General features: G+C 35.8%; 1 protein-coding gene and 1 non-coding gene across 4 annotated transcripts in view; both read left to right on the plus strand.

Moving 5' to 3' along the window:
- Positions 1–23493, plus strand: part of SYT14 (synaptotagmin 14) — a 195673-nt gene that overhangs the window by 49385 nt on the left and 122795 nt on the right. For all 3 annotated transcript variants that reach the window (XM_004775309.2, XM_004775310.2, XM_045087062.1), the window contains one exon: positions 19101–19265. In XM_004775309.2, the coding sequence (XP_004775366.1) occupies positions 19101–19265 (165 nt within the window). The remainder of the gene's footprint in view (positions 1–19100; positions 19266–23493) is intronic.
- On the plus strand, positions 18219–18408 carry LOC123393826. Its single transcript, XR_006608642.1, has one exon. It is a non-coding gene; the product is annotated as a U2 spliceosomal RNA (small nuclear RNA).

The raw sequence follows: 23493 nt of genomic DNA on the forward strand, positions 1-23493 counted from the left end.
TTATGTTCATAAACCTAGAGATCAACTCTTGCTGTAGTAATTTGACGTAACAATCCATCCCAAATCTCATGTAAAAATAACCACTTATTTTCACAGATGTGACAGTCCTCTGTCTTCTTATCTTTTCTGAAGTTTATATTCTAGTTGGGGAAGAGAGATAGTAAAGAAAGAGCAAAATTAAATTACTTGGTATTTTGAAGATTGATACAGAAAACAGATCGAGGAAGAGGAGAGGAGTGGGTGGTGATGGATTGTGTTTTTAAATAAGAAGGACAAAGTTGCTTTCACGGAGAAGATAACATTTAAACAAGACTAGGAGGAAATGAAAGAGTTCTCTATGTGAATAGCTTGGAAAATGCCATGCAGCCAGAGGGAACACCATGGAAAAGCAAGCTGGCTCGTATTTGAGGAGTATTAAAGCATCCTGTGTGACTGGAGCAGAATGAGCTAGCAGGGAGGTGGTAGGAAGTGAGGTCAGAAGAATAATAGGCAGGTCATGGAGGAAATGGGGAGCCATTCCAAAGTTATGAGGAGAGGACAGTTAATTCTGAGTGTTGAAGGCTCAGTCTGGATCCTGTGTGAGACTAGACAAAGAAGGACAGGATGGGAAGTAGGCAGGCCAGTTAGGAGCTCTTGCAGAACTGAAAAGATTTATCAGGCATCACCATAACTAAAACAAAATATAATATAATAAAACAAAAGATTTATCAGGCATGCCCCAAAGGACTATTCATTATGTTCTGTTTTTATTTGAAACATAATGGACATAAAAAATAGTATTTAAAGTAAACACCTATGTAAAGAAGTAGAATGCTTCTACTTCTAGAAGTAGAAGTCCCAAGTAATCTTCCTGGTTACCACCCTCTCCCTGTCTGCTCTTGGGGTAGTCACTTCCTTTTTTCTTTATGCTTTTACTGCCTAAGTGTTCATCCTTGGAAGAGCTAGTTAATATCTCCTATTTTGAACCTTACAGTGGAACCTTGCAGTATGTACTCTTCAGCCTTTTCTCGACCTCACATTCATGTGGTTCATTTTGTTGCGTGTAACTGGTTCATTCATTTTATGGCTGCATCATATTCTCATGTGTGAATATATGGGTTTTCTTCAGCATATAGTGGCATTACATCCCAGTAAACCCATCATAAGTTGAAAATATTGCAAGTCAAAATGCATTTAGTACACTTAAACTACTGAACGATTTATCATGAGACCAGAAAAGATTCAAATTCAGAATTCAGAGTGCATCCTGAATGCCTGTCACCTTCATAGCATCATAAAGTTGAAAAATCATAAGTTGAACCATTGTAGTCAAGGACGTCTGTACCTTGATTCTTCTTTTTTGTTAATGTATTGTTACGCATCATCCCATTTTGTCTGAAAGCTTTCTAGTTGCTCCACTTTACTGTGAATACTTGGTATGGACAGACTTAAATTTTGGTCATTTTGGAATAGTGGTATTGCATCATGGTTTAATTTGCATTTTACTGGTTAATAACAAAGTCAAAGAACTTTGCATATGTCATTGGCCATTTGTATTTCATCCCTTGTGATAAGTCTGGTCAAGATTTTGTCTATTTTTATTAATTATGTATATATACTTACATATTTATATTTATTATTAATTTGTAGGCATTCTTTGTGTATTTTAGACATAAGCCTTTTCCCCTTCATATGTGTTGCATATCCCATTCTTCAGCTTGCCTTTTCATAATATGATATTTATTGATGACCAGAAATTCTAAATTTGAATGTGGTTATGTTTATCAGTATTTTCTTTTGTAGTTCTTTTTGTATCTTGTTTCATAAGAAATCCTTCTTTATCCTGGGATTGTGAAGACAGATCTTTGTACGTTTTTCTAAAAGACTTATTAGCAAAAGCTTTTTGCATTAAGATCTTTATTCTACCTGGAATTGATTTGTATGTAAGTTCATTTCCCCCTCATATTTGCAGCTCAGTTGTATTGAAAAGATGATTTCTGTCCACTGTGGTGCAGCCATTTTCCTCAGACGTCAGAATCCCTGTGTGCATGTATCTGTGTGTGTGTGTCTGTCTGTCTGTTCTCTAGGTCTGTTGTCTGTCCCTGTACCACTACCACTTCATTTTAGTTTTACGTTCAAATTCTTGGTGTTTGATAAAGCCTCACCAGAGAGGTTTTTTGTTCTGTGCTCACCTTGCAACTTTTCAGTTTCAACTTTTTAGGTATTCTGATACCAGGAAGGTGAGAGTCCTAATTTGACATTCTTTAAACACTCCTGTTATTCTCAAGAGTTTTGACAGTGTAAGTTCTAAAAGTTTGTTCATATATCCTATCCACATTTGAATTTGGCTGCTGTGTACCAGAATCTGAAAGATTGATAGATTGTCTCTATGCCTATTTTGATCTTTTTCCTCATATAGGACCTCTAGCCCCTGGTAAAAGACAGGCTTTTGACTTCTCTAAAAATGAGGACAAGATATTAGACAGTGAGCAGGATCCTGAAAAGTATGAGATTCAAATTAGCCAGGTCAAGTGAAGAGAGAGGGGAGGCAGAGAAGGACAGCTCTATCAAGTATGTGGGGAAACTTGGAGTGAAAGAAGAGCCTGGGACGTGTTGGAAGTATTATAACACTTTGTGTAAGTCAGTAATACTGTCTTAGAAATTACCATTCCTTGGGAGAAGATACGTGCAAACAACATAGCTGATAAAAGGTTAGTATCGAAAATACATAAAGAACTTATTAAATCAAACCAAAACAAATAATCCAATGAAAATGAGCAAAGTTGCCTGGGTGGCTCATTCAGTTGAGTATCCAGCTCTTGGTTTTGGCTAGGGTTATGATCTTGTGGGTTGTGGGATTGAGCTCCTCTTCAGTCTACCTGCTCAGAGATGAGTCTCATTGAAGATTCTCTCCTTCTGCCGGTCCCCCACAGTCTCTCTGCCAAATAAATAAAAAAAATATTTTAAATGAGCAGAAAACATGACAGACCTTTCTCCAAAGAAAACATCCTAATGGCCAACAGGTACATGAAAAGATGTTCAACATCACTTCTCATCAGGGAAGTGCAGATCAAAATGGCAGTGAGATAGTGCCTCACACCTGTCAAAAGGGCTAAAATAAAAACTGCAAGAGATAAGTGTTGGCAAGGATGTGGAAAAAAGGAACCTTCTTGCACTCTTGGTGAGAACTGGTGCAGCCACTGTGGAAGACAGGGTGGAGGTTCCTCAAAAGTTAAAAATAGAGCTAACCTATGATCCAGCAATACCGCTACTGGGTATTTACCCCAAAACTACAAAAACACTAATTCAAAGGAATAAATGTACCCCTATGTTTATTGCAGCATTATTTACAGTAGCCCAAGTGTCCACCAGTAGATGAATGGATAAAGAAGAATGTATAAATATAGAATGTAAAAGAATGTATAAATAAAGAATGTATAAATATAGAATGGAATATTATTCAGCCATAAAAATAATGAAATCTTGTCATTTGAAACAACATGGATGAAACTAGAGAGTAATGCTAGGAGAAATACCCCAGTCAGAGGAAGACAAATACCATAGAATTTTACTCATATGTGTCATTTAAGAAATAAAACAAATGAACAGATGGGGAAAAAAACAGGCAAACCAAGAAACAGACTTTTCACTGTAGAGAACAAACTGGTGGTTACAGGCAGGAAGGTGGGCAGGGGAATGGTTTAAATAGGTGCTGGGGATTAAGGAGTGCCCTTATGATAAGCAGTGGGTGATGTATGAAGTGTTGAGTCACTATATTATACACCTGAAACTAATATAATACTCTATTTTAACCATACTGGAGTCAAAATAAAAAACTTTTTAAAAAAGAAATTTTGATTAAAAGCCTGGGTGGCTCAGTTGGTTAAGCAGCTGCCTTCGGCTCAGGTCATGATCCCAGCGTCCTGGGATCGAGTCCCACATGGGGCTCCTTGCCCCATAGGGAGCCTGCCTCTCCCTCTGACTCTGCCTGCCACTCTGCCTGTGCTCGCTCTCTCTCTGACAAATAAATAAATAAAATGTTAAAAAATAAAATAAAATAAAATAAAATAAAAAATAAATTTTAAAAAATGTAATATAAAGGATAAATTTTTTTTTTAATTACCATTCCTGATTTGTAGGGAGTAATCAGCAGTTTATCTTGGACAGTTAGTAAAAGCTATTTTTAGTTTTTAACAGTGATTTTTCAGGGTCTCTGATTCTCTTTTTTTTTTTTTTTTTAAGATCTTTATTTATTTCAGAGAGAGAGAGACACAGTGAGAGAGGGAATACAAGCAGGGGGAAGGGGAGAGAGAGAAGCAGGCTTCCCGCCAGCAGGGAGCCTGATGCGGGGCTCGATCCCAGGACTCTGGGATCATGACCTGAGCTGAAGGCAGAGGCTTAACGACTGGGCCACCCAGGTGCCCCCAGGGTCTCTGATTCTCTTAACTGTAAAGACTATTTGCCTATAAAACATAGTAAGGAGTTACTACACTATTATATACCCCAGGCCCTTTTATCTCTTGATCTTCCCACTAAAGATCCAGGGGGATAATGTGGCAAAGTTCATTAATAATTAACCTCAGTCATCCATTTAACGAAAAGATGTGACTTGTCCAAAGTAATATTCTAAAAAGTATCAAAGGTAATTAAAATCTAGTTCTCAGAAACCTTCTCCTTCCTTTAGGAATATTTCACTGCTTTGAAACTAAAGGCTAAGTAGAATATAGTCTTTATGTGTTGAGAGGAGCAACAAAGATGGCAAATAATTTTCCAGAGATTTTATAAGGTTTGACTGTCATGCACCTGAATTTGGAGAAGAATAAAGGGAAGAGGCTTAAATAAAAGAGGAAAGAATATGAGGCAGGAGGAGTTGATTCCCTCCTGTTAACCTAATGGTCAGAGTTGTTAATAGACCTGACCTGGCCTTTTGGGCTTTGTTTGCACTAGCAAAGACCTCAGACTTTATTTAGTTTAGACTCCCAGCAGCAGCTGTTCCAAATTGCAAAACGTTTAGTTTTTTAGAATATTCTAGAAAGAATATTCTGTGAAGTGAACCATATTGCATCTGTATCCTATTGTGTTCTATGACATCCAAATCGGTTGCCCCCTAAAATTCAGTAAATATTGCCATATCCTTACAAATACCAGTTTTCTTTATTAATATATTTTCTTTTGTTAATTCAGTTTCATTGACAAAATTTTTTTCTGTTTGTTTTCTACTGCCTTTTGATTTATTCCTTATTTGAAATAGTTTCCAAATCCACTGTGTACTTTTTAAAAACTTTTCTGAGTTATTAGATCCACTTTAGTGTTTTTATACAGTTATAATTATCATCTGTCCCCACTAATTTATTTCTGAGTTTTGAAATTTCTCAAAATTTCTTTTTTAATATCTTCACCACAGTAACCTTAGCCATTTGGGATTTATTTAAAATAGGATCTTCTTAAGCAAATTGTTAATCTCAGTCCTATAAATTTTATATTCCTCTAGTCATTCTTGATAGCCTGTTTCAATTCTTAATCCTCACAGATAAATAGTATTTCTATAATGAACTTTTTAGATTATCATGAAGGTTCACTTTCTTTTTTATAATTGTAGAGTTCTGCATTATATGGTCCAACTCACCTGTGTATACTAAATCTTTCCGTAAACACGTTTTTGCCATTTCTTCTGCAGTATAAAGTAATTTCACTTTTGGCATAAGGCTTTTAATATACGTGTAGTGAATTTAATTGTTCCTCTCTGGACCTTTTTAGTGTTCTCAGTTATATTTTGAAATTGGAGATCATACTGCTTTAATAGAAATCTGATAGCATAATAGAAGGCTTAATTTTCACCTGTTAGAAACATTTGTTCCTGACACATTTTATTGAGCCAGTATTTTCATTAACCTTTATCAGTGTTTGGCCCCAACTGGGGTAGTAACTTGAAATTATCCATATTGATCTTCATTTTGTTTTGATGTATTACTTCATTCATATATTGAGGTCCCTTGTGTATGTTTGTTTGAGTGAATTAGTAGCTGCGCCCAACCTAGTTCGTAGGACCTTCTACAAAATTAATGAACATATTCTCAGTTCCTTCATTCGGGTTAGGCAAAGGTATTAAGTAACACAGTTTTATAGAGTGATTGTCTTTAAGATGATTATGAGTCTCTGAGTTTAGAATGCAATCTTGCATCCTTTTGTATATATTCATTCTGTCAGCCTATCAAAACCATCACAGCTGTTGGTTCTTCTCTGACTTCAAGTCGCTGAGCCAGAAAAAGAGAATATTTAGTTAGGGAATGATTCAAATGACCTCTTTGGCATTAGACCTGGTTACCAAAAAGGCAAATGTAATAACCCAGAAAAGTTGGCACAAAGTGAAAAACCAGGTCTAATGCCAATGCTTGCCTGAGAGAGAGCCTTGGACTTTCAAATCTTTTATCTAGAATCTAGATCCTACCTGTCAGTTTGTTGGTTAAACTGAAATTTCATTTTAGAGAAACTTGTGAGATTTATTTAAGGAAGCTAGACATCACATGTGTTTTCCTTGTCTGCATGAGTCATTCTTTCACAGAAAGAAATTAACAAGTTATCTGACATATTTTGTTGAGACATACAGATTGCTCCTTAGTATCCCGTGTTTTGTAGATAATTGAAAGTATTTTGATAACTTGTGTTAATATTTTCTTATATAACTGTCATGGTTCTTACAAAACAATAGCTTTTGGCATTTAACCCACAGTCTATATCTCACTTGCTTGCATATCGATCTGATTTTTATAGAAGGAAGATTGTTTACTAAAGCATGTGAGTGTACTGCTACCTTTTCAAAATATTCATAAGATCAATAAGTAATTTATTATGTTAGATTGTGATACAGTGCCATGAATTCTGTCACTTGAAATAGAAGCATTACTGGAGCAAGTACAGGGAAAGCTTTTTAACATTAATACAGGACATTATGTGTGTGTTTTTGTATTTACTAGTTTGTATATGAGACAGCCTGAAAGGTAGGCTCTAAGAAGACCCTTTCTTCCACCATGTTCAGTTGAGGCACCTAGCATGTCAGGCTATCATCATTTCCCCCTTGGATTACTGCAGTTACTTTATAAACTGCCTCTTACTAGTCCTTCATTCCTGTCCTGACTTGTACACCAGAATGATCTCACATTTCCATGCTGGAAATATTTTGAGTCCCCATTGCCTTCAGGATAAAGTTCAGACTCCTTAACAATTTTTACAAGATCCTTCATGATTTTGCCCTTGCTTACTCTCCTGCTTTATTTCTCTCTTAACTACTTTATACCTTTCATTCTGTTCCCTTAGTTGTGTCATTATCTCTTGCCTCTGGGCCTTTTCACTATAAATACTCTTCCTCCTCCCTCGCCCCCCCCCCCACTTTGCCCCCTTCCTCTTTGGTGTTCTAGATTCTTCATATTTCAGTTTAAGAGTCACTTATCCCAGGAAGTCTTCTCTATTCTCCCAAGTCAAGATTGGGTGCCCCTTTGTACTTTATTAAGCCTCTAAGTTCAGGAACTACATTTTGTTTTATTCAGGCTTCATTCTTATTGCTTAGCATTAATTGAATAAATTAATATATAGTTAGTCCTTCTCAGACTTTTCCCTGACAGAAGAGAGAACATCTGTCCCTCATGAATACACAAAGTTCCTTGCTAAAAGCATGATGGTTTCTTAAAGTTCTGCATTTATTTTTTAAATTTCAGAAAAATTTATTTTGCTTTATTATCAATTTAATTATATATTTCCCTAAATCTCCAACTAAAATAGACACTACTAAAAGATGTGTTGATGTAGACATTTTATTTTTCAATTTCATCATTCCGTTGCTTATCTTTTCTCTTTCTGGTTGGCAGGGTTTTTTCTTCAGCTATATGATTAATGCTGATTTTGTTACAGGTGATTGGTAAATTTGCAGCACCACCTCTTATTTTTTTGAAATATTTTAAGTTGAGGTTATCATCTACTTAAAGGACTTGAAATTTGCATTTACAGCCCCTGCGGACCAAGACTGGGGCTGCTTCCTACTTGATTCTGCCCCAGTGCTGCCATCCTTGTTCGGTGGCTGTTATATTAACACTGTCTGCAGCCAAAAGTAGAGGAGTGTGTTAGAGCTCTTTCACGAAGCTTTTAGAGTAATTTTCTTTAAAATTTCAAATATCTTTGCTGTCATAATATGTGATGTGATGTGTGTGTGTGTGTGTGTGTGTGTAAGGGTGGAGATCACTTTGAAAATGGAGCACCACATTTTTTATTCAGTGTGCATTGAGAATGCAAGTTAAGGATTAAAGAACCCTTAACTTGCAAATTGCTGCATGGAAGTAGGAGCATCATAGGATGTTGAGCCCTTACAACCACTAATTAAAGTGTGATGGACCTGTTCAGTGGTAATAAAACATTACTGTGGACTTTTGATTGCATACCAATGTATTCAGATATAGTAAATCCGTGCCTTAAACTGTAGAGTGTTTTTGGAAAAGGCTGGTCTTCTCAAACTGGATCAAATTTAGGGTGAAGAAAGATGTTTTTAAGATGATCAAAGGATGAAAAAAAAAAAGATGATCAAAGGATGTTTTAATCACTCCAGGAAGAGAAGTAGAGAGACTGACCTCAGCAAGATAAGGAACTGGGAAATCCCAACATTCATGCCCCAACAAAAACAATGACTAAACAACTACTGATGAAAATAGCTTAGGACAGCGGCGCCTGGGTGGCTCCGTGGGTTAAGTCTCTGCCTTCGGCTCAGGTCCTGATCTCAGGGTCCTGGGATCAAGCCCTGCATCGGGCTCTCTGCTCAGCAGGGAGTCTGCTTCTCCCCTCTCTCTCTGCCTGCCTCTTTGCCTACTTGTGATCTCTCTCTCTCTCTCTGTCAAATAAGTAAAATCTTAAAAAAAAATAAATAGCTTAGGACAGTTCTAGAGTACAGTAGAGAAGCAGGAGCCGTCCAGTGGAGCACACAACCTGACAAAAGCATAGGAAGCATTTTACCAGCACGTAGAAAAGCATAGGAAGCATTTTACCAGCATCACCCCATCTTCTAGTTCAGCAGAGCTCAACACTAGGAGGGATCTCATCCACTGTGACCTCCCCTCAGAGGGGAAGAGAAGAGCAGGAAGACTTCAGCAGCTTTCACCACTGCTGGTGAGGAACCTGGTAGTCCTTGGCACTGTCATGGACTCCCTTGGTCTTTGCCACTGGGGACCTCCAAAATCTTTGCCAACACTGACCTCAGCTGATGAAGCTGCCTGGAATTTACCCCACTGTGTCCCCTCGGAGTAGTCACTTCTCTGTCTCTCTCCCAGCCCCCAGGAATAGAGTCACCTCTTTGCTCCTACTGGAGTCACCAATGTCTCCTCCTCCCAACACCTCTCTCACTTCCCTGTCCCAGTGCTGGTGTGTTCATGTGCCTTTCCATGTGTATGTGGACACTGGCACTGCGGCTAAACTGCCAGAACCTGCACTGCACCCTGAGCATTGGCATCGCCATGTATGTGCTAGGCACACCCATGTCCTGGACACCAGTCCCACTGCTGTAGTCATGTGTGTCCCAGGGCCAAGAGATACCCTTGACTGCAGCCTTCCCCACAGGGGATAAGGACAGCAATATATGAAATTCTCCAGGGAGAAGGAAAAGGTGAATAACGATGAAGAAAGTCTGTAGGATTTATGAGACACCATCAAGGGAAACAGGATATTCATTATGGGTGTTCCATATGGAGAAGGGTGGCAGCTGGACGTGGTACAGAAAGCTTATTTAAAGAAATAATGACTAAAAATGTTTACATTTGAGTAGGGAAATGGACATCTAGATTCATTAAGCTCAGATGTTCCCAAACAGGATCAACCCAAAGAAGACTACAGGGACACATTATAATCAAAGTGTCAAAAGTCAAGGACAAAGAACATTTTGCATTCAGGAGGAGAAAAGCAACTTGTCAGATAGATGAGCACTCTCTCCCCCCACCACAAGGATGATCATTAGATTTCTCAGCAGAAACTTTGCAGGCCAGGAGAGAGTGCAATGATATATTCAAAGAGCTTAAAGAAAAAAACTGCCAACAAAGAATACAATACCTGAAAAAGTTGTTCTTTAAAACTGAAGACAAGATAATGTTTTTCTTGGATGAACAAACCAAGAGAGTTTGTCATCACAAGATGTACTATAAGGGGAGGTGAACCGTGAGAGACTACAGACTCTGAAAAACAACCTGAGGGTTTTGAAGGGGCGGGGGGTGGGAGGTTGGGGGAACCAGGTGGGGGATATTGGGGAGGGCACAGATTGCATGGAGCACTGGGTGTGGTGCAAAAACAATACATACTGTTACGCTGAAAATAAATTTAAAAAATTTTTTTAAAAATTAAAAAAAAAAAAAGAAAAATACTCTAGGGAGTCCCTTGAATTGAAACAAGAATTCACTAAAGTATCAACATAAAAATATATGAAAGCGTAAATGAAAATTTTATTAATGGATACACCATATAAATAGCAAACTCTGACTTTAAGAACACAAATGGAAGTAAAAGTATGTATTGTATGTATTTAACTTCAATTGTATGCCATTGAAGTTAAATTGTTAACTTAAAATAGAGATTCTACTACATGATATTTTATGCTAACTTCAAGCTAACCACAAAAATAAAACGTGTAATAGATATGCAAAAAACAAAGAAAAAAATTAAAGCAAATTACTACAAAAATGATCAGAGAGCAAAGGAAGCCACTAAGAATGGAAGATAGGGACAAAATATCTGTGTGATCAAAAATAATAACAAAATTTCCATAGTAAATCTTTACTTGTCAATAATAATTTTTAAGGTAAATGGATTAGACTCACCAGTCAGAAGACATAGAGTGGCTGAGTGACTAAAAAGGCAAGATTTACAATATGCTATTGACAAGCGATTCACTTTAGATTTAAATGCACACAGAAGGTAAAGAGATGGAAAAATGTGTTTCATGAAATACTAAGCAAAAAAAAAAGCAGGAATGACTATACTTGCATCAGACAAAATAGACTCTAAAACAGCCTCTCAACACAAATTTCATTATATAATGACAAAAGAGCCTGTTAAACAGAAAGAAATAATCATAAATATACACACACTTGTACATTGATAGTGGGAATGTAAATTGGTACAGACACTATGGAAAAACATGTGAATTTTCTTTACAAAATGAAAACTAAAACCACCTTTGATCCAGCAAACCCAATTCTGGTTATATATCCAAAGGAAACATGCCCAGGATCTCTAAAAGACATCAGCACTTCCATGTTCATGTCAGCCTTATTCATAATAGCCAAGGTGTGGAAATAGCCTAACCATCTATCAGCAGATGAACTGATAGAGGAAATGTGGTATATATATATATACCACATGGAATATTACTCAGTCTTAATAAAGAAAAAAAATCCTGCCATTTCTGACAAATATGGATAAACCTGAAGGACATTATGCTAAGTGAAACATTTCAAACAGAAAGACAAGTACTGTATGATGTCACCTATATGTGAATCTAAAACAGTCAAACTTATAGAAGCAGAGAATGGCGGGGCGCCTGGGTGGCTCAGTGGGTTAAGCCTCTGCCTTTGGCTCAGGTCATGATCTCAGGGTCCTGGGATCGAGCCCTGCATCAGGCTTTCTGCTCATCGGGGAGCCTGCTTCCTCCTCTCTCTCCGCCTGCCACTCTGCCTACTTGTGATCTCTGTCTGTCAAATAAATAAATAAAATCTTAAAAAAAAAAAAAGCAGAGAATGGAATGGCAGTTGTCAGGGGCTGGTGGGTAGGAGGAAATGGGAAGATGTGGGTATAAAGTTTCAGTTGTACAAGATTAATCAGTTCTGGAGATCTAATGTACAACAATGTGACTAAAATTAATTGTACAAGGGATCTTGACATTGCTAAGAAAATAGATCTTAGGCGTTCTTACAACAAAAAGGAAAAAAGATAACTATGTGAGATGATGGATATATTAATTACCTTGATTATAATTATTTTACAATCCACGTGTATATCAGATCATCAAGATATACATTACACATACATAATTCTCCATCATTATACATCCATAAAGTTTGAAAAAAATATATAAGAACGAAAAAAATTCTTAAAGGGGAAAACTATTGACATAGCATTAGAATTTAGGAGGAAAGTGATGTCTCTCTAAGAGATTAGAAAGAAACCAATTTGCATTTATCAGAATTTGATGGCTTTGAATTAAAGCCTGAGGTAAGCATATCTGAAGCTTGTTTGACGTCATAAATTGGCTTTACCTAGAAGATTCTTCGGCAGTTGGTGTTGACTTTTCAAAAATCTTATTTATAGGAGCTCAGCAATGAAGAACTTACTGAAAAGGAAGAGTGAAGAATCATTGGCAAAGTTTAGGACAGAAAGAAGTGACCCTCTATTTGCCTGTACCATTTATCACTCAGATAATTCTGGAGGAATTCATACACATTAAATGGAAATTTTGAGACAGTTAACCCTAATTTGTTCAAAAGAATAATTCTGTTTTGTTCTATGCAGATTTGCCAGGAAAATAAGTTTGTCTTAAACTAAGCTTCATTGCAATTGTAATTTGAAGCCTCAATCAAGAGCATACTTGAAGAAAAATAACTTGCAGAGAATGTTTGACAGAGTTTTTATTTAAGTATTTGTTTTAAATATAAGTTTGTTAAGTGCATGTTAAGTATATTATTATCAAGTCCAAGTATGAGGCATATGTTTTAAATATGTTATGCATTTGGTTTCCATACTTAATAAACGTTTAGGATTTTTTCCCCCGGTTTTCTTATAGACTGATTTAGGATTTTTCACTGTTGTGATATTTTAATGAAATTTCTACTTATTATATGGTACTTATAGGAAATACTGTTTCAATCTATTGATGGTTTGACATTTGAAACAAGTTGGATATTATCTGTTTTATCAGCTCTGTCAGGGGACTTTCTCCCAGAGGGCAGTTTTGTTTGTAAGATTTGGGGCACTGTCCCACATCACTGCCATCTGTGCCTTCCTCTCTTATTGTCCCTTGAAGTTACTCAGCAGTGAATTATGAATTATGTCACTTAGGAGTGAATGCTTTTTTCGGTTTTTTTTTGTTTTTTTTTTTTACTGATTTTTTAAAATGAAATATAAAGTTAATAGTTATGTATCATTATATTCCTTTCTTGATTTATATATGTCATCTTTCCAGTTTTGTGTTATTTACAGCATAATATAAAAATTTCAGGGAAGGTTTTATTTGTGGAAGCAACTGAGCTATTATACAAGGAGATTTAAGCATATCAAATTAATCTTTTATTTTCCTACATTGTTTCTTAGAAATACTGATAAATTCTCTATTAATGTCCAAACCAGATCAACACAAATTGTGGAATTTTCCTATTAAAGTATCAGAAAAAATATTCAGGACTTATTAAATAGTAAGCAAGTATTTCTTTTAAAACGAAAGTCGATTTCTTGTATAGTTCACGTTTTGTTCAAGAGATAGAATTACAACTATTAAATGAATTATTAAAGCCTCCATGACAGGTAGTTAGAGGACTAGTGTTTCATACCAAGTAAGACAGATCAGCAATACAGACGTTATAATACAAACTGTAAGTGGTTCTCTTTTTCTTTTTTAAAGAATTATAAGAAGCATGGGCTCTTTTAAATTTAATTTTGCATTTACAATATAATTAAAAGAATAGTTTGTAAAATTTAATTTACAGATATAAATCTAACATTTGTAATTAATTTATTTTGATATAAAACTTTAGAGAAAAGCACAAATAACTTAATATTGAAAATACAAAAGCTCAATAAATAAATATCTCCCCTTGTATTTATGTTTATTTATATCCTAGTATTTTTCTCATAAAACTTATATAGAAATTGTTTCCTTTGTGACAAAATGGAAAGTAGAATTCTGTAATACATTCAGAGTCAAAATGGATTTGCTCCTGCTTTTATTTTTTAACAGTATCATTTCATCATTTTCTTCCTATGAACAATTTATCTGTAGAAATTAAAATGAATTGTATTACTATTATTGAAACTTGAATTTTGACAAAAAGTGTTTTTTCATCTTTTGTAAATATATATATGTTCATTTCTAAATGTATAGTAAAGATAACTATAAAGCCAGTTAACTATATGTAACATAAGTAAGTAATCATTAATCTTGGATAAGCTAAACTTTTTGTATTTCCTGGTGAGACAGTATGTCTTTTTACTTTGCAGTATAATCTTTACATACTTCATATAGGGGGTCATCTAGCTCACAGAGACCTTATAGGACTACATACAGACAGTGTATATATTCAATAAGCGTTACTAATGAATATCAACCTTATTCTATGGGATACGTTACGTTTTTAACTTTTCAAACATGGCATATAAGGATGTACCGTTCATTTTAGTTTCTAAGCATACTTCTATAATTTTAGCTTATTTAGGAAATTACCTTGAATAAAAAATTATTGTATTTATTGTATTTGTAATTTATATATTTACTTTGAGAAAGCTTGAATTATTGCTATTCTTTAACATATATGAAAGCCAAATCATACAATGTTTTCCCTTAATGTTTATAGTGAGCTCTAGAACCTTGACGACATAGCGTTCCCTTTTATTTTATATTGCAGGTTGGCATACAAGGAAGCAGTATTGCTTGATGTATAAGAACACGGGCTCTGCAGTCAGAATATTTGGGTTCAAATCCAGGTTCTACTGTTTCCTATATTTGTGACCGTAGACAAGTTAATTAGTCTCTGGGCCTCAGTTTACTAAAGATTAAGATCATGTGGAGTACTTACCTATTATAAAGTTGTTTTGACCATTAAGTTTTAAAATAAGAGGGATTACAGCAATGCCTGGCAAATAGGAAGCAATAGGGATTAGTGTTTGACATTTTGGCTCAAGAGTCATTGTGCCTGCCTTCAAATCAAGACTCTATCACTGAATAATAATATTAAGGTCTTGAAAATTCTGCTTAACTCTTGCTGAGCGTCAATTCCCATTATCTGTAAAATTGGGTTATTGTGAAGAATCAGCTGGATAATGCTTGTAACTCCTAAGTGTAATGCTTAAAACAAGCAAAGAGAAAAAAAGAGAACGAGAGAGAGGTGAAACCGAGAAACAGACTCTTAACTATGGAGAACAGACTGATGCTTACCAGGGAGGTGGGGGGGCGGTGAGATCAGTGATGGGCATCAAGACAAGGTTGCTGTGATGAGCACTGGGTACTGGATGGAGATGCTGAAACGCTGTATCGTACACCTGAAACTAATACTACACTGTATGTCAACTAACTAGAATTCAGATGTTTTTTAAAAAGCCCTTAGCAAATAATAAGCATTCTTAAATATTTCGTGTTGCTAATATCGTTATTATTTGGTCTTGGTTTTATTGTTTTCACATGTGAATTTTACAAATTTGGATTATGGGGAAATAATGCATTAGTGTATTCTGAGTTATCGTTAACTCAAATTCGATTCGGCAAATTAAATTCTTCAAATGTATGATATTAACCTAAACTAATTATCTGTTTGCTGTTAGATTTTGAAGCTCCTCCTTAAAAGGTAATATGCAGTTTGCACTAGCGTTTACTTGGCTTGCAGTGTCTAATCTAGAACTTGGGGGAAGAGAAGGTTTATGTATAGATAATTTAATCAAAATCCTAGGAATACCTGTGCAGACTGGCTTTGTAAGCAGGTTCATAATATATATATGTGTGTGTGTGTATAAATATATACACACACACACATATATATATAAGATTTTAGGCATAACTTCTTTTTTAAAAGATTTTTATTTGAGAGAGAGAGAGCAAGCAAGAGAGAGCATGAACAGTAGGGAGGGACAGAAGGAGAGGGAGGAACCTCCCTGCTGAGCAGGGAGCCCGATGTGGGGCTCCATCCCAGGACCCTGAAATCATGACCTGAGCTGAAAGCAGAGGCTTTAACCCACTGAGCCACCCAGGCGTCCCCAGAACTCCTCCTATTCTGAATCAAAAAACAAACTGAGGGTTCCTGGAGGGGTGAGGGGTGAAGGGATGGCATAACTGGGTGATACACAATGAGCACTGGGTATTATATACAGATGATGAATCACTGAACTCTACCTCTGAAATGCATAATACATTATATGTTAATTAGTTGAATTTAAATTAAAAAAAAAAAAAGAACTCCTCCTGCATTGCCACCAATCACTCCCTACTATATTGCAGTTTCCTAAATGTTTTAAGCAATATAGCTCTGCAAACACAAAATCTTTAGGACGGTTTTCAGGTTTCTTTGACATTTTGGATCTTGCTTTTATGTCCAGCCTCAGGTCCTCTGGTATATTCCAGATCTTCCCTGAACACACATTTATTCGTTTATTCATTTACAGATATTTATGTAACATCAACTATGTGGCCTTGTGCTGGGTGCTTTGAGAACATGGAGGCCAATAAGACCCATTAGCGCTTACAGAATGCCATGCGCACCGCTTTTGTGTCTTTTACCGTCTCTTTCATCTGTCCCTTCACTGCTTGATAGAGTCTTACTAATCTTTCATGCTCTACTCGAGTGTTAGCTCCTTTCTGCAGCATTTGGAACTTCATCAGGTAGTGTTTCTTTGTGTTCCAGTAATACTTTCTATTCCTGCCTCTATCATAGCACTTACTGTATTATCCTTGTTTATAGTTGACTCCCCACCACACCACACCCCCAGTTGAATTCTCAAGTGGGAAGGAGGGAGATGAAAAGAGAAGGACAGAAATAAGGCCTGAGACATGAGATAGGAAGAGGCAAGAAGAGGAGAGAAGGAAGACAGGAGGAGCCGTAGGAGTAGTGGTTAAAAGCACAGACCCTGTAGCCAGACACGGTTTTGAATGTTGACTCTTCCACTTACAAACTGGGCACATAATTTAATATCTCCATATCACAATTTATAATTAGGATAATAGTCTAATTGTGAATATTTAAGAAGTTAATATATGTAAACTGCTTAAAACAGTCACTGGTATGTAACATATGGTATATGTATTTGGTGCTATTTTTATTAGTAATAGTTAGCTTTCTTAAGTGAGGTGAGCTATGTTTTCTCTCATTTAGTCTTCTAAGAGATGGGAGATTTTCAGGTTACATATTATCTATCCCTGTGTGTTCACTTAAATGCATCAGATTTTCAAGTGTGCTTTACAAGAGGGCTAAAGGGGGAGCTCCTATACATATGTGACTACAGTGTAACATTGAATATAAGTTGATTGAGCATTTTGCCTTTTTATACCAGGTCCTGTCCTGCTTCTTACTTCTCTAGCTATGAGAATTGCTGAAGATAATTCTTCTGTTTTCATTTTTGCTTCATCCTTTAGGCTTGATCCATAGCACTGTTTTTGGTAATATAGCTTGGATTTTTAAGTTAAAATACTGTTCTCTTTTCTGACTGTTCTCCAGCCTGAAAAATGAGACAGGGGTAAAGTCTGGGCATAACATCTTGTTTCTAGTAGCGTGATCTTTTCATCAACCTGATATTTAGACTGGATTTCTACCGTTCAGTCTCTCCCCTTTTCCCTTTACAATGTCACTCTGCTCTGTCCTGTACCACAATATTGTTGATCCAGCCTTGAATAGACTATGTAATGTCCTAGAACGCCTACACCTGGGGATGGCTGGCTTTCACAAATAATGAAAAGCTAGTAGATAAAAACAGTTATCATTGGGCTGGTTGGTGAGTTCATTTTAAACCAGTGAGTTGTAGATGCTAATTGCTATGGCTCTTCTATTCAAGGAAGAATCTTGGAGGAGATGACATTTTAGCTGCTACTTGAGCAGTGGGAGAAGAAAGAGTAGATTGCAGGTTGTAGAGGATATTTGAGGCTTAGGATTCATTCTCACCTAATACCTGAGTATTAAATATAAGGCATTAGGCATAAAAAATTTAGTTCCTATTTAACTCCAAATGACAGATATAGTGACAAAGCAAATGTTGAAAGACAGATTGCTGAGAATTAGAGAAGTTACAGATTTTTTTATTGTTGTTCTCACTTTGCAAAGCCTCCATCGATGATTTCATGTATTCTCTTGAGATCAGAGTCTCTTGAAATCAGATTCTCTTGAAAATCTGGTTTATTGTAACAAAGTTCTATTAAGTTTCTGGAATATACAGTGATTTCCTCTCTTTGGACCTTTTTGCACTTGCCGTTGCTTCTGCCTGGGATAGTGTTAATTCTTGATAATTCTTAGATTATAATCATGGAGGCCATCGCTTCTCGGCCTTTTGGCTAAGATCAAGTGTAGTATCTGTTCTTATCAGTTTAATAATCATGGAGGCCATAATTTTTCAGAAAAGCCTACTGGATCCTTCAACACTGGCTTAAGTGTTTCTGTGGCTCCTAGTCCCTGTTCTTCCCTACTCACAGCCTGTACCACGCTGTGTTCTAGTGTTTCACCAGCCTGTTCATCGAAGGCAGGACCCATGTATGTGATAATGCCTGGTGTGTGGCTGCTGGTCCAAAATATTTGTTGATTAAATGAATGAGTGGGATATGGTAGAAAGCAGACTCGGTTATTCCAGGCGATGGGAAGAAAATAAACAACAAAGACAAGGTGTATGGTAATGCATATAGCTGATTCGGAGGCAGTGAGTGGAACCATTTGATTAGAGTATAATACTGGAAAGAGAGGCTGGAGCTTTGGATGCCAAGTTAAGAAGTCCAGAGTTTCTTAAATAAAATGGGCCATTGAAGCTTTTAGAGATAAGAATAATAATATATGTTCTTAAAATTTGGTTAAATAAGATACCTGTGTGTGGGAAATAATTTTTTCTAATTCTTGTACTAAAATTTTTTAATACTCTTAAGTGGGCTAGGTTTATAATTGTCTATTTTATAAACTCCTGTATTATAAGATTGCTCCAACAGAAATTATACAGAAAATTTTAGGTTTGAGTAAGTACTTTTGAGTGAATTGAACAGCTCATTAAACTGTGCCATTTGTTTTTCTCATAAACCTATGTAAACTATGACAATTAAAAAGTATAATTCAACTGAGGCAGTAATCTAATGTATGTGTGGGGGTTTCCTTCTTCTTATCTGTAGCTTAAAGAAGAATAAATGCTTACAGCTGTGACTTTTTTTTCTCTAGTATCTCCAGAGGCAGTTGGATTTTTGTCAGCTGTTGGGGTGTTTATTATCTTGATGCTGCTCCTTTTTCTCTATATTAATAAGAAGTTCTGTTTTGAAAATGTTGGCGGGTTTCCAGATCTTGGTTCAGGATACAGTACAAGGAAGAACTCACAGGATAAAATTTGTAAGTATCATCACTGCTTTTCTTGTTTGTTCTTTTTATCTATACCATTCTGTTATTTTTTTTAAACATATATTGTAAGGTTGGTTTTGACATACTATAAAGTAACATTCGAGCCACTTTTCTGTGAGAGTAAAAAAAAAATCTATTGAGTAAATTATGTTCAATTATCTTTATGTTATTCATGAATTGCTAATATACCACATAAAGATGAATTGCATGCTATCAGAAAACCACGTTTTTATTTTTCACACATAAGGTATGCTTTTGAGCCTGTAGTATGAGTAGATATGCTTTAAGAAGGAAGTATCTTTCTGCTCTTTACAGCTTTAATCTTACTGTCCAAGTGACTCTCTGGAGAGCTTTCCCCCATATTCCCCTAGAAGGCTTTGAAAAGTATTCACCCTTTTTCTTTACCTCCTATTGAATTCTCAGCTGATGGATAATTTTATTATTTGGAGAAAGTGGTTTGGAGAAAGTAGAGAAAGTGTACAGATAAAGTCTGGTTGTAAAAATTAGTGTTCCTTTCCCTCTGCTGGTACCATAGGCATTATATCACTTTTTGTCACTTAAAACTACAAGAGACTAGAAGACACGAGGGCTGTAATCTTGTTCTTTCTTCCATGAAAATTATTCTGTGGAGTTAATTCTTTCATATTATGATAAAATTTCTTTATTAGCTCTTTCCAAAGATTGGCTTATATAATTTATATAAATATATTATATATTATATATATAAATGATAGCAGAAGCAAGCTGAGAATTATAAAGGCGAGGTGTTACTTTAGAACAGTATTTCAGAGCATTAGCAGAAAAACCTTGCTCTTCTTGTTTATGTTGAAGAGATGTTTTTCTCTTATTTCTGGTAATTAAAAAGTGATAGCATCATTTATAAAAATCTATGGGTTATTGAATTACATCTGTAACTTCTGCATCAGGGAAGAGTAGTACTTTTGTGATTTTGTTTGAAGTTTAGCATTTCTCATACTTTACTCTTGCTTCTTGATCATTTGTGTAGAGTTGAACTGGTTATAGGTATCTCTTTGGGCAGCCTCCAGGAATCCCCTTGTTCACCTTATCTGGTTTTTCTCTGGTCTAATAACCCCTTTACACTCTTAAAAATTATTGAAGACTCCAAAGAACCTTTGTTTATGTGAGTTATATCTATTGTTAAAGTACCATATTAGAAGTTAAAACTGAGAACATTTAAAAATATTCTTAACAATTACTGGTCTTAAAAAAACTTGTTGTGATGAGCACTGGGTGTTACATTAAGTGATGGATCACTAAAATTTGACTCCTGAGACCAGTAGTATCCTATATATTAACTAACTAGAATGTAAATAAGAACTTGGAACAAAAAAAAATCCACAGAAACCCGAATAAGCCTATTACATACATGTTAAAAATAAGTAACAGTTTTTTTAACTTAAAAAACTTTGTATTTTTTACTCCCCCCCCCCCCAAAAATGGTGAGAAGAGTGCCATTGTTTTATATTTTCTACAAACCCCTTTAATGACTGACAAAGAAGAACCAGCTGTTATTCTCATGTCTGCTTCTGCATTCAATCTGTCATATAGCCTCTGGAAAACTCCAGTGTTCATTTATGAGCAAATGAAAGTAAAAAAGTTAAACATCCCCTCACTGTTACTATAAAAATAGTTTTGACCTTGAAGATCCTTTGGAAAGGTTTTGGGAACCTTCGTACTTTCTCTGAGCCTTTTTTTTTTTCCACTTATGAAATAAGAAGAATAATATTTACCTCCTAGAGTTACTGTGAGAACAGGTATGATACAACTTGTAAATCACAATGCCTTGCACTGTGCCACTCGGCAGATGTTGACCCCCTGCTCTTTTTTCTATCCTGACCTCTGCATAGATTGCTCATTTTCTCTTTAATAGTTGTCTTAATTTGAAATGATATTGGTAGTTTGTTAGTAATATAGGGTAGTTCCCCTACATAGACTATTAATAAATAAACCAAAGTCCATAATAAAAATCCTTTTTATACTTCTTCTTGCAGGTATAGAATAAAAAACCAATAGTATTTGAGGGGAAAATATTGTTTTGCGGCTGGTATGATAGCTATGGAGAGGGAAAAAATGTCATTACATGTAAGCCAAGTGGTTTGATTTTTTTTTTTTTTTTGGAAGAGTTTTTGCCTCAACGTATTTCTTTCAATGCATAATGCATTTACAGAAAGATTAAAAACCACAATGCAAAATAATAATATCAAGCTCATGAGTAACAACATTTAAGTACATTTTAAATTCAAATTCCTAAGCGGTTGATATTTTGAGAAGAGAAAATTCCATTATTGCATCTGTTAGGAATAAGGAATTAGAAAATGGCATTTTTCAAAACTTTCCAACAGAATCTGCCTTCAGTGTCTTCTCTGGTGGACACAATCAGTAATGCTGTAGAAGATTTAACCACTGCTGTTGGGGAAGTCAGCTATGCTTTAACTGACTCGGTTGCTGAACAGGTAACAAGTATGATCAATGGCTTTCGCCCAGAAGAAGAAAGCTCTGCAGCAGCAGAAGCAGAAGTAGCAGAGACCCCTCAACAAGCAAGTACCAGGTCACCAGAACTCCCCAAAGACACTAACTGTCAGAAAACAGAGTCCAGTTTAGAGCACAGAGCGAATCGAATCAGTTGCTACAATACTTCAGTTTCACAAAAGCAAGATCACAGAATGAATGAAGAAAGAGGATTCAAACATATTAATGACAAGCGACAGACTCTATCAAAATATCAAGAAAGCAATAATGCTGGTGGTGATTCTTTGTTAAAAGGTCCCCTGAGTGATGGTGGGACATCAGTTATCAAACAGAATGCAAGGGCTGGATCTGATTGTCAAGAACTTGAACATCCTGACAGATGTAAAAAAATTGGATTAGGAATGCCCAATAAGGGTAAGAGTGACTTAAAAGAGGTAAGATATCAAGAAATGAAAGAAGATCATTTAAAGAAAGCTGAAAAACATATTAAAAGTAAAGGATCTAAAGGGAGTGAGTGGTCAGGAAAGGAGTGTTCTCCAGAAGATATTTTGGCAAGCAACAGACATAGGATACAGAAACCCATTAGGAAAGAAGGCATACATCCAGCACCATCAGCTGATTCTGAAGAGAAGTTACACGGAAAAACCAAAGAACAGGAAAGTCCAGCAATGTGCTACAAATTTAAAGGAGACATAAAAACAAAGAAAAATGAAGCCATTTCTGCCCACAAAGGAACAGCAAAGAGTAAAGATGAAAAGTATTCTAAGATAATACCAGGAAAAGGTGAGGTCTCCTAGTGTGGATTTGAGTGATAAACTTTTCTCTTAATTTTTTAAATTAAGAAAACATCCAAATTTCTAAACTTTCCTATACAAACCTATCTAATTTAAGGATTTTCTTGAATCCTCTTACCGGGAGACACTTTTAAGGTCATTTATTTTTTTTCTGACCATCATTTTGAAAGCAATCACGTTCTTTGTACACTAAGTTAAGTATTGGCCCTGGTCCCTGCATTATTTGGCCAGTTTTTCAGTGGCTCTAATTTTTCTTAATGATTGTTTATTCACCAACCAGAAACCCCATAATTTTAAGTAGTGCACATTCTCTAGTTGGAGTGTATTTAGTGTGCTATAGTTGAATTTAAAATTTTCTATTTTTGTGACTAACCCCTGAGACCTTTATACTGTGTTTCCCTTGGAATCTATCCCAACAAGAATCTGTATCAAGTGTTTTTTATTTTTCCTTTAAAGCAATAGAATTTTATTTTATTCATTTATTTTTAAAGATTTTATTTATTCACTTGAGAGAGAGAGAGAGCGTGAGCAGGGGAGGAGCAGAGGGAGAAGGACAAGCAGACTCTGTGCTGAGCTCAGAGCCCGATGAGGGGCTCCTTCCTCTGACTCAGACCATGATCTGAATGGAAATCACAAGTCAGACAGACGCTCGGCTGACTGAGCCACCCAGGCGCCCCTAGAGTTTATTTTATTGAATAGCATGCTTCAGGATAGGTATCTATTCATTTAGCCACATACTAAGAATTTTACATCAGTTCTGTATCTATAATGAGTATATGTGAACAATGTATTATTTTTCATGAGTTCTTTATATAGAATTAAGATTCCAGCTAATCATTTACAGTTTTTGACAGCAGGATTTGTGACTGTTTTCAAAAACATTGAGCCGGCAGTTAGTTGGTTTGGCTGCAGAATGGCTTTTACTGCTGGTGATT

This window comes from Mustela putorius, unplaced genomic scaffold, assembly GCF_011764305.1.
Source record: "Mustela putorius furo isolate JIRA1106 unplaced genomic scaffold, ASM1176430v1.1 tig00001012_pilon_pilon_pilon, whole genome shotgun sequence".
Lineage (NCBI taxonomy): Eukaryota > Metazoa > Chordata > Mammalia > Carnivora > Mustelidae > Mustela > Mustela putorius.